Raw genomic sequence first — 13,046 nt, forward strand, 5'->3', positions numbered from 1 at the left:
CAAAGAGGAAAAACCAGCTCTTTGGGTCCTCCTAGGCAACGGATCAGAAAAATCATACATAGAAAAAACAAAATCAAAGAAGCGGTAGTGTTAGTTATACAAGTTGGAATGCATGCAGAAGGTAATGTTCCACAAAAGAGCATCGTTGAAAGAAAATCCAAGGACGAGGATGACCTCTGGTCACATAAATTAAGGTTAAAGTTACCCATAATGACAAGTTCACACGAATGAAGTTGGATCATTTCCAAAACCTCATCAAGAACCTGAAGGAAAGAAGGAACAGACCCACTAGGAGTCCGGCATGTATTGCCAACAATCAAAAGTTTTAACTTGGGTTTTAATCTCAATATATATTGATTCGAAAATTCCTTCTTGATTTCATCACAGGTCGTGTCTAACAGAGTACGGAAGATATTCCGAAACATAAAGAGGAAGACAACCTTTAGCCATCCTACTTCAATTCAAACATTCCATCTTGTGCCCAGGGAGATGCAATAGAGATTCACTTTTTGAATCAAGGAAAGTCTCATAAAGACCAATAAAATCAGGGTGGCCACTAAGCACTATTTTTTTCAACTCATCAAACGAAGAACAAAGACCCTGAACGTTAAGTTGAAGCACAGAGAAACTACCATTTCGTTTAGACACTCCGACCTAAATTCGATATATACTTACAACTAACTGAGAAATGGGGATTTGATGGTGATTTATTGGACTGACCTACTAAATTATTTATCAAACTAAGAATATCAATTGGGTTATTTTGAAGATAAAGTAGACGTTCGCCCAAGGAGAGAATGTCAGCCGAATTAGAGTCAGACAAACTCAAATATATACAAACTATGATCCATCACGCGCCACTCACCACCCAGCCTAGTATGTCCATAACAATGACATGTGGATATCAACTAGGCAAACAGAACAATGAACTCTTTTTTTAGAAAAATGAAACAAACAGAAAAATAAAGGCCAAAAACAGAGAACTTGAATAAGAGAAAAACTTGTGTATTTAATGAAAAACAACGAAAACATAACTAAATCTCGCAATCCAGGAGACAAATTTGTGTATGATAACTTGCAAAAACAACCCTAACAAATATCAAACAAATAACTAAAGAATGAACAATCACACCAATCACTCTTCACCTTCGACTGACACAGCAGGGGAGGGAACCACAGAGGCTAGTTAGAATAAATCCAAGACAGATAGTCATTGTAAGAGAGAAAGCTGGAAATACTTTTAAGCGTTGTTTAAAAATGATTCATTTCACTTGCTGATAGATATTCTATCATCCATCCTAAGCAGAACTAAGGTACATTGGCATACAGTAAGGATAATTCAGAATGATTTTGAATTTGATCAACTTGGTGGAAAAATAGATATTCAAGCCATGGCTAGTTAGAATCAAGCCGAGACAGATAGTCTTTGTGAGATGAAATTTGGCATAACTTTTTCAGAATTGCATTAAAATGATTCATTTCACTAGCGTAAAAACTCCAGCTTAAAGAGCGATGAATTGAGGAGCAGACAGCCCTTTTTATATACGGAATAATTTCTGTTCGTTTTAAGTTTTAATGTTGCTGCTTACTTTCAGTTAAAAATAAAGCTAGTTTTTATTTAATTTCTGAAAACTTTTCATTAATACAGGTTCCAAGTTGGCTTACCGTATATGAAAAATAAAAACAAAATGTGCATATTAATTTTGGCAGACTTATTCCATACATGAAGGATTCCCCCCTCTTCAATACCTTGCTCTTTACGCTAAAGCTTTTAGCACTTTTAAAAAAGTATCCTATTCTAATTAAACCGCCCCAATGCCTCAGTAGACACTCTTAGAAAATTAGGACAAGCAGTTAAACTTTATATTTTCCCAATAATACCGGTAAATCTGGTATTATCTAAAGATATAACCCTCACAGAAAACTCTTCCCTGGAAATTTCCTTCAACGTAAAGTGCATCCCCCTCCCCCCGTCAAATTCCCTCCAGACAGTTTCATCCTCATTGAGAATATCCCCTTCCTGTAAAATTGTTTGCAGACAGTTCAGCCTAAAAAAAAGAGCGCATCTGTGGTCTGTTTTCTGGCAAAAATAGTAAAATTACACATTTATGCAGATAAGAGCTTAAAACATCTACAGAAGGTTCTTTGGTAAGCTGAATCTGATGGATTTTCAGTAAGATTCCCATAATTATTGGGTGTATTTCCCATTATTTCAAAAATCAAGCAAATTTTCTCAGACTCGTAACTTTTGATGGGTAACACTAAATTTGATGAACCTTACATATTTGGAATCATCATAGTAAGCTGATTCATTTGATGTATCCATTTACATTAAAATCCCGTTTTTTAGAGTTTCCTATTACTATTGAGCCGAGTCACTCCTTACTTACAATTCGCTACTATGAACTGTTTGATTCAATACTTTATCCAATTGTAACAATTCTTTTCAATAAAAATTTCTGCAATAAGTTTAAAACTTTATTTGTTGATAATGCTTTATTTCCTTTTTTTTGATTGCATGCCTTGCAGGAGTGTTGTAACAGGTAGCATTGCATATTTGAAGAATTGTGAATAAAACCCTCAAGTTAGTTTTTTCCTAATCTTTCAACTCATTTTTAAGGGTTAAGCACACCCTCGGCAGTACGCATTCCCGGGTATAATCGTAATCAGCGGGTTCAATATGACTAGAAACTGCTTTCAGATTGTGTGAAACAGATGTGTCATGACGACCTGCAAATAAGTCTTTTTGTCTACTGATGCCTGGACTATGTGTGGCAACTGCTATCAAGACTACAATAACCACTTTCCTACTTTCAAAATTGAAAAAAAAAACGTCTTGACTAAAGATTTAAGAATTTTAAATATAATTGACAATCAATTATCTTATACAAGGTGTCATACATATGATGAGCATAAAGAACAAAATTAAAGATGAAAGAAGCAAAATATACACAAAGCATTTGTTTTACTTTACAGCTTACATTCCATATTTCTTTTTGAATCTTTAGTGTTTAGAAGGTGGAGTAATTATGCTCTACAAAGAGTATTAGCACCCTTGGTAGGGACATAAGCGATTGAAACCCTTCCGCATTCCTCTAAGGTAAAGCGATTTTGTATTTAGACTAATTACTCTACTTTTATATCGAAAATGAGTTTTTTTTTTTGTTTAAATTTCTTGTTATTTTTATTATTCCTAAAACTTAAAAAATAAATCTGTATCAGAACCAGTTTAATTACTAATTCTTTTTACACTTGTTACTACTTTACCACTACTACTTTACTTTAATTACAACTTATTTTAATTACTGATTATAAATTATTCTAATTACAGTTTAATTACTAATTATTGCATTTTCCTTCTCTGGGGTGGATTTTTGGTAATCCTAATACTACAATAAATTCGTAGCAGCATTAAACTACTTTAAACAACCATACCAGTGAATGATTCTCCTCTATTCAAATGGTTTCAGACTTTTGTTTTTATTAGCTCCCAAGAAATCCCAAAAATTTTTAGTATTCTTTCATAATTTCATGACAATATTAAGCGGTATTATACTATGAGCATGAAGACGACCCAGAAGTATCCATAAAAAGTATCAAAATTTTAATAATTTTTTACCTGCTAGTCCTCACATGGATAAAGCTAAAAATAAAAACTCTAACAAAATGAAAGATCAAGTAGCTTACATCCATATAGTTTGAAAGAGGTTCAGGCATAGGAGTACTAAGAGTTCCCCATTTGTGACGAACATAATCTATCGAAGTTCCAACACTTTCCAAATGTCTTCGTACAGAATCTGATTTTTGAAGCTTAATCCTACAATATGAAAAACAACAAAGTGATATGAATAAGTTGAAAAGTTCAGAAAAAAGGATATAAACCCTGCTCCAGTCAAACACATGAAATTATTTGACTGTCAAACTTAATGTATTGTAAAAGTGTGGTTGAACACTAATTTGTTCAAAAACTAAACAAAACTTCTCTTGAAAAATTGTTAAAAGTGGAATAATGCATCATGGTTTCAGCAGTAGCTGCAATCTATCAAAGAGTAAACCTCAGCCCATAGTAACCAAAAGTTCAAAAACATGTTTTGAAACATACTGCCTAGGGAGAAAAAATTGCCATCTGACACTGACTCAGGAATGATAAATATTATTTCGGTTTGTCTTAAAAGTAAAAGTTTATTACAAAAAGAAATTTACGTGATTTAAAAAAAAAAGACTCAAACCCCTCAAAAATGGCATCAGATCAAAATGAAAGTATACCATTGGAATCAGCATCGTTGAAAACCTAATAGAGGGAAATAAAGGTCCCCCTCCATGAACAACAAGGCAAATCATTTTTTTTTTTGCATCAGTAGCACTAGCTTCTGTCTCCTGTTTTTTTTTTTTTTTTTTTTTTTTTTTTTTTTTTTTTTTTTTTTTTTTTTTTTTTTTTTTTACAGGCCTAGCGGACTACCAGAACATCATGGAGATGCTTAATGGCTCATTCAATAACTATTTGTCATATCTACGTGCTTTTTATAAATTCCGTCATCTGCAAGTGCGATATGGCACTAGAATGGCACTTTTGTATCATTTCTCAAGGGGTGGCACTAGCAGGCAACCAGAACATTGTAGACATATCTTTTATAGCTCATATAAAAGATATTGCTCATATCTACGTCCTTCATATGAATTCCCCCATCAGCAAGTTCCAAATGGCACTAAAAACGTCACTTTTGGTGCCAAAGCTCTAGTGGAAAAGCAGGGGCTATTGGGCTAGCATAACTTATAAGTATTGTATCAGATTAACGACGCTTCTTGACTGCTAAGGCCCTTGCGTCGGCCCTGTAGTGCATTGCTGCAGCATGATCCGATCTCTGGGTCCTGTATTACCAAGCTAAGGTCAAACCCACTGCGCCACCACAGGACCAGAACTTATAAGAGAGATGGTTAATGGCTCATTTGAAAGCTATTGCTCATATATACGTGCTTTTTTTTTATCAATTTTACCATTCGTAAGTGCGATACAGCACTGAAAACAACACTTTTGGTGCCACTTCAGTGGAAAAGTTATGAAGTACAAAAGAGGTGCTATTGTAATAGCTAGCCTATGTTCCAGAACCCTTAACTGGAGGTTTACAAGAATCCCTCCCGTACACTCCCCCTCCCGGCCCCCTTAGTAAGTTTCATAAATCGTCTGCTCATCAGTAAGCAGCTACTGAAACATTAGCAGGATACCACACCATCATAGATAGATGTTTAAGGGCTCAATTAAAAGCTATTGCTTATACTGAATAGATTTTCACATATTCTACCATCCTTTAGATTTCACAGATTTCAACGTTAACTAGTTTCTGTGGAAAATTTGCAATGGACTCTTTGTCATGATTGAAGCATTAGCTGCAACCTAGTAAAGAGCAAACCTCAGCCCCTAGTAACTAAAAGTTAAAAATGTTAAAACGGTCTTTTTTTCTTCTTTTTTCCAGGCCTAATGGGTTACTAGACCATCATAGAGAGATGATTAAGAGCTTAATCAAAAGCTATTTCTCATATGTGCGTGGTTTATATAAATTCCGCCGTCTGCAAGTGCCATATGGCACGAAAAAAGGAACTTTTTATGCCCTTTCAAGAGGGGTGGGGCTAGCCAGCTACCAGAACATCTTGGATAGATTTTTGATAGCTTGTATAAAAATGTACTGCCCATTACATTCTTCCTATAAATTCTGCCATCTGCAAGTTTCAAATGGCACTAAAAGTGGCACTTTTGGTGCCATGCCTCAAGAAGAAAAGCTGGGGCTAGTGGGCCACCAGAACTTTTTAGAGTAATGTTCAATGGCTCATTTGAAAACTTTTGCTCATATCTACGTGTTTTTTTTTTTTTTATCAGTTCCACCATTTGTAAGTGAGATATAGCACTGAAAACAACACTTTTGGTGCCACTTCTTAAGTGGAAAATCTTGAAAGCATAAAATGGTATCATTGCAATAATTATGGTCCAAAGCCTTTAACTGGAGGTTTACAGGAGCCCCTCACAGATACTCCCCCTCCAAGCCCTCTTAGTAAGTATCATAAATCGCCTGCACATCTTAAAGTACAAGATTATTGCAAAAACAAATTAACTAAACCTCAAAACTTTTCAACTAAAAATCAACCAAGAATTAAGCTTGAATGATCAACAGTTTTCAATGAACCTTCAAACTTCACTCTGCAATGAAGCTTGTGTGTTAGTTCTAACAGTGATAATTGAGGTAAATCCTGCCTAGGTTTTGAAAAACACCTTTTTTGGTCATTTCATTGGAAAAGGCACTTTTTTATTAAAAAAAAAAATGGGGAAAACAACTGTAAGTGCACCTTGTGGGAATTTGCTATCAAGTCAAATTTATAAAAAATGATTAGGTATAAACATAAGATTTTAAATGAGCCCTTAAACAGCTCTCTTTTGCTACAGTAGCCTTCTAGTTTCTGCTAGTCAGTAGATGATTTATAAAGCCCTGTCTTCATTATGGCTTTTTCAGGTGGAGTTGGCCAGGTAAAAACAGCTTTTTGCTCATCAAAAAAACAGATATATATATATATATTGTACAGATTGTATATATTATTGTTGTGAACATATATTGTTTTGTGAAGTATGGATAATGAGCTCTATGTTATAGACTGAAAATTTTTTGTAGCTGTCAAGGTTATCTGCACTATTTTCTAGAGGTGTCTTATCTCCCCTAGATTGGTGATAATAAGAAATTATATGAAAAATAAGTTTTCAACTGAGACTAAAGAGTGATATCAAAACTTGAAACAAACATACATTATTCTACATAAATAAAAAAGATTGTGTCAAGATTGTTTCTACATTAAATTTCAATCAAAAACAAACAAAGATGAATTTTGAAAAAAAAAGTTTTTTGGATGGAAGTAAGAATGAAGTTGAAACTTAAAACAGACAAAAATTATTGCTTCACAGCCTATGTAATATATATCAATAAAACTAGTAAAAATAAACCAACTAATTATGTTTTCATATGCTTTTAGGATTATAGAAAACTAGTGCTTTACTGAAAACACAAAATAATATATAAGCTTTGGTACAGTAGCAAACCAATTAAGGATACTTTTTACAGAATAAAAAATATTTTCAGTCCCTTTTAATATAATGCAACAATCCATTTTAGGATTGCTGCTTTCTTTTTATGTTTAATTTGGTATCACTTCTGCACAATGGCTCAGTTTGATGACAGGCTCTTGTTTTGGTTCTGAAAAGGACATGTCATGATTAGTTTGCACACAATTTCGAAGTAAAGCTATCTTGATAGTATTAGGACTATAGACTAGCTTTAAAATTTGTATCATATCTTGAAATTCACTGTTGTATAGAGGGAAAAAATCAGATTACAAGAATTCATATTATGTCTTATTTGATCTTTATTTCCAGTAATACTAAAGCATATTTCTTAAAATTTAAGACTATACACTGCTCACTATTGGTATTATAGCTTGCAAGACCAAAATGCAACTTGATTAATCAACCCAATATTTCTGTATGATGATCAATTACTTCATGGTTGTTAAAAAATATTTAATTTTTGCTTATGTTTTTAAGATAGTTTTAATTGCATGCTGAAATTTACTGATGTCACAACAGGTGTAAGACTATGAAAAGCTTATAGATTTGTTTATTGCTGTCAGGCTACATGCTCACTTTTGACTTCCAAATAAATATTCCTATTTTTCATACTTGACTTTTGTGTTTTCAGTAAAGCACTAGTTTTCTATAATCCTAAAAGCATAGGGAGAAATAATTAGTTGGTTTATTTGTACTAGTTTTATTCATATATATTAGATAGGCTGTGAAGTAATCATTTTGTCTGTTTCAAGTTTCAATTTCAGAGGAAGGGGAGTTTTTGTTTCCAAGAGGAGCCCCAGAGTCTTTCTTCCTATTGCTGTCTCTTTTTCCTATGTGAACCTTCTTGCTCTTTGATTAGTTCACACACTTCTCTTTGGCAAAGAACATGTCCAATGTCTGTTGTTTTGCCTTCATTGTAGGATTCTCTGAAAATCCTTCATAGCAATATCATTGAACATTTTGCCAGCACTATTTAACTGTCAGAGAAAATATTTAAAATATACCGTTTTCACTAAAGCACAAACGATGCTCTTGCCTTTCAAAGGTTAATGGGTCAGTGATCTTACTCCTTTTGTAAGTAATTTCTAATGTTTTAAGATTCAATAAAATTCATTTTAACTTCTGTTTCCTGTTAGGATTCATTTATTTAGCTATAGCAGTATTTCTGATCTTTATGCTTAATTGCAGAGGGTATATCATAAACAAGAGCTAAAAGCTCATATGGCACTTGTGACAAGGCAAGAAGAGCTAAGAGCCAAGAGCTCATATGATATGAGCTCTAGCAAAATTCTAAGAATCAATAGATTGATTTAAAAGGAAAATCAGAGGCTTAATGCCAGTCAGGATTTAAAATAAGAGCTCTGAGTCATGATGTCCTTCTAAATATGAAGTTTCATGAAGATCCAATCACTTCATCACAAGTTAAAAATATGTCATTTTTCCTAATTTTTCAGAATTAACCCCCCTCCAATAGAGTGGATCCATTCCAATTATGCCAATCATGTATCTAAGACTTCTGCTTATTTTTCCCACCAAGTTTCATCCTGATCCCTCCAATCTAAGCATTTTCCATGACTTTGGGTCCCCCCCCGAACTCCCCCCAATGTCACCAGATCCGGTCGGGATTTAAAATAACAGCTCTGAGACATGATATCCTTTCAAAAATCAAATTTCATTAAGATCTGATCAACTGTTTGTAAGTTAAAAATACTTCATTTTTTCCAAATTACAGGCCCCCACTCCCCCCAAGATGGTCAAATCTGGACCACAACTATTTCTAATTTAATCTGGTCTGGTCCCTGATACGCCTGCCAAATTTCATTGTCCTAGCTTACCTGGAAGTGCCCAGAGTAGCAAAACTAGGACCAACAGACAGGCCAACAGAATTTGTGATTGCTATATGTCACTTTGGTTAATACCAAGTGGCATAAAAAAGACTAAATTGGAAGTCATAAATATTTTTTTTCCTGAGAAAGGAGAGGAAAACTGTAAGAAAGAAGAAGAAAATGCTAGATAATTTGATTAAGGAGTGTCTAGAAATTCAGTGTCAGGGGATTGGTCCAAGTTAACCCCTCCATTTGACCCTAAGCAAATCAAAGCCTATTCATTATAAATAAATAAAACAAGTATTAATCCAATTTTAGTGCCCTAAATAAAATAGTATTTTAACAACACGTGAATTTAATACAGTAAGAAAATTTTTACCTAATGGATTTTAAAATAGAGGAGGGATATTAGCTTTTTAAGCCTAGGAAAACCAATATGTTTGAAAAAATTAATTAACAAGTGAAAAAATGACAGACAAAAATGTTTAAACTGGTCTTCTATGCTCAACTAGGCCTGGGCTGGGGGGCAGCTGCCCCTCCCCTCAGTTTTTGTGACAGTAATTCCTTTTATTTAGTATTTTTATGTTCCTATCAAGGTACTTAATTGGCTAAAAAAAAAAATCCTTATACTTTGCCCTCTCCCCCCCCCCTAGTTTATGAGGTATAAAACCATTAATAAACCAAAACTAAAAAAGAAACAAAATTTTATTAAGAATAAAAATATCAAAGAAGTGTTTTTTTATACTGATTCTAAACATATAAGATTAAGCTCAAAAATTAGGGTTCAAAACTAGGTGCCCCTTACAAACCAGTATCCAGGACAAGGTAAAACCTTGCCTGCTTCCTAGATCTGTCCCTGTCACTATGTAAAATACAATGTACATGTCTCTATGTTCATATTTACAAAAAAATATTTAGGGTTGGGGGGGGGGGGCTTAAAAGGTGGTCACCTAATTACTAGGCCTATGCTCATACTAATTCCTTCTACCTACAGATTTGTAGTAAAATAGGGGCAGTCCTAAAACTGTCTCTATATTTCCAGAATGCCAAGGAAGAAGTTGTTCCCAAAGAGAGATTTTCAATTCATATATGTATAAATTCACCACATTTCTGAGCAGATTAGACAGGCTAGTAGGCTATATTTAGAAAGAGCAAACAAAACATCAAACAATAGCAAATAAAACATCAAATAAGAGCAAACAAAAGAGTAGACAAGAGCAATCAAGTAATATGTTCACCTTGTCCCTATATCAGTTATGAAATCCTGTATATTCTGACCCAGGTCTGTTTAAATGTACTCTGATACAATACCTTAATTAATCTGGTGGAAACAATTTTGATGCATAAACACTAGGTCTTAAATCAAAATAGGCTAGTCTAGCAATTTTTATGGTAAATTTCTAGTTTACTTACTTTTTGCTATCCTGGAGAGGGGTTAGGTTAGGAAAATGAAGCTTTCATTAATGAATCTAGGGCCTCTGTGTTAACCCTCTTCTGATTTCTAAGTCTTAGAAAGTTGCCTGCTTGACTAGTCTAGCTTATACCTATTGGAATTTGTCAAAATAACATTTTACCTTGATTTTCAGTTAGACTTTTACTTTATTTTTCTCTAGTTTTGGTTCTTGAAGTCAAATTTGTTATTTAAGTAAAATTTTAAGCCATATCAATGGTTTTTTTTTTAATTTAGGATATATATTTGCAGATCTTTGAAACCTCATAAATTGGAATTGAGGAAAGTTGTTCAGCTAAAAACTGTTTGGTTGTATTTCATTTAAGCCAAAGATCTATTTGCAATAGTTCACTTTTAAAATCAAATGATTAGGCTATTTAAGGTTATCAAGGGTCAAAGCCCTCTAGAAAAAGAAGTAGCGGATTTAGGAACTTCAAAATACTTTCCCAAGGCACATTTTGGCATGTAGACCCATCCCTAAAAATTTCATTTGCTGAACATAACCCCTTTCCAAGAAAGCAAAAAGTAGCTAAACTAAAATTTTACCATTTTTATTTTACCTGTGAACACTATTTGAGTGCCTGTAACTGGCATCAAACGTAATTGACCCAAATGCATGAGAACATGTCAACACTAAACCAAAAAATAGGGCAATCATTATAGTAGCCTGCCTAACTTCTATTTCATCAAAAACTTGTCATGACAGGATCGCTGTTGCCAGTACTCAAAATGATTAAATAATATCCTAAATTGCTACTACGGAAAGATCGGGAAAGATAAAGCAGAAACTAAAATACAGGTCTTTACTCACAGGCATATACCCCAAAAAATCTCCACAACATGACTTATGCCACAAAATGGAATATGAATACCAAAACTTCAAAAGTAAAATCACTGAAGCATTATCAGAGATAATCAGAAATATATGGGAGCATATACTTTAAAAGCTTACTTGACGTACATGCCAAAATATTGGGCCTATAAGAGAACATTTGGGAGTAAAGGGAAAAAGAAAAGCTAAGGGAGCTAAGAAAACATTTGGCTCTCCTCCCAATGGGCTTTATACTTTCATAAAATGGGTTATTATGGATCGTATATTTAAAGCGCAATCATGATTAACGGTAATCAAATACTGGCAAGAGCAAAACAAGACACTATAGAGCATATATTAGTGCTGATATTTATGTTGAAAGTAAATATAATATAAGAAAAAATGAAACTGTAGCATATGAGAATCATTTAAAAACAAGGATTAAAATAAAAACGTAGATGAATACGCTAAAATGAAAAAAATTTAGTTGAAACTTGTTCTATTTATATTGAGAAATTAAGTTCTTTTCTATTTTAGTTTTGTAAATCAATCAATCAATTCATTTAAAGGAAACGGTGAAAAAATTACAAAACTTCATACTCAAAGGCTCTTTGACCTATGAAAGTGGAAAACTAAACATAACATTAAATAATAGCAAAAAAATCAAAAAGAAGGACCGGAAGAAGAAAAAAGAAATAAAAAAGAAAAGAAACAGACAAAAGAGAAAAAATAATTAAACAACAACAAAAAATACCATACCAATCGAAATAAATGAATTGAATAAATTGAAAAGGAAAGATAAAGGTTGAAAAGAAAAGGGAGGATAGAATTAACTCTCCAGTTATAAGAGGTGGTCGGTTAACTCTTTTTTGAATTGTATATAAGAATGACATAGCCGAATCTTAACTGGTAGAGAATTCCATTACAGGCACAACATAAAACTGGGTTAAGATCTGATTTTATGACTTTGGTTTTGTGAATGAAAATATCCATGTCATTTCTAGGAGAAAAAAAACCCAAGATTCCTTTTGTAGTTCAGAATTTCAAAGATAAAATTGTTTGAAGAAGTTAGAGAAGATTCCATGAAAATATATAAAAATGAAACAAGAGGAAAGAAAGATGTATGCGGATTGACCATTCAGTAAATTCATGCTGAGCTTTCCTGTCACCTCAGATGCTTGTTCTGCTATATAATTTGAAAGCAGGGAAGGTGAAAAAGAAGAGAATTTTGATAGCCATGCTCTTAGACAGCAGTACATATGAGGTTGAATGAGAGAGTGAAAGAGGAACTTTATTGTTGAACCTGGGAAACAATGACGAAGCTTTCGATGAACTTCTAGGTTTCTGGAGAGCTTAAGTTTCACAAAAGCACGGTGATGTTTGAAAGAATGATTTTCATCCAATGAAATGCATAGGAAACAAACATGTCTATCAGGGGGATGAGTTATATCACCATGAGTGGTAGAAATAGTTTGAACCAAAGGACAAGAAGTACCTGATCTGGAAAAAATGGGTGGAACAAAATTGTGATCACAAATACTACAGCAACATTGTTTTTTTATTCTGATACAACAGTGAAAAGATCATTGATAAATAAAAGGAATAAAACAGGTCCTAGGATAGACTCTTGAGGTACACCAAAATCAGCACTGAATTGATCTTGAAGCTTAGTGTCAGTAATGATAGAGCTTTCAGATGAATAAGTTTCAAACTAATGATAACTGTTTCCCCGTAAACGTGTTTCCCCTATGTGTTCCATTTTGGAGAGTAGGATAGTATGTGATATGACACTTTTCTGACATCACTTTTGATAACACTTGTGATAACACTTTTCTGACATCAAGGAAAATTGAAGCT

General features: G+C 33.5%; 1 protein-coding gene across 1 annotated transcript in view; it reads right to left on the reverse strand.

Annotated features, from left to right (window-relative positions):
• LOC136034720 (lysosomal aspartic protease-like) overlaps window positions 1-11,090 on the reverse strand; it is a 31,326-nt gene extending 20,236 nt beyond the window's left edge. The window contains exons 1-2 of the mRNA XM_065716082.1: window positions 10,939-11,090; window positions 3,688-3,817 (exon numbers count right to left, since the gene is read on the reverse strand). Coding sequence (XP_065572154.1) covers window positions 3,688-3,817; window positions 10,939-11,036 — 228 coding nt within the window. The 5' untranslated portion in view covers window positions 11,037-11,090. The remainder of the gene's footprint in view (window positions 1-3,687; window positions 3,818-10,938) is intronic.
• Between the last annotated feature and the right edge of the window lie 1,956 nt (window positions 11,091-13,046).

This window comes from Artemia franciscana, chromosome 13, assembly GCF_032884065.1.
Source record: "Artemia franciscana chromosome 13, ASM3288406v1, whole genome shotgun sequence".
Lineage (NCBI taxonomy): Eukaryota > Metazoa > Arthropoda > Branchiopoda > Anostraca > Artemiidae > Artemia > Artemia franciscana.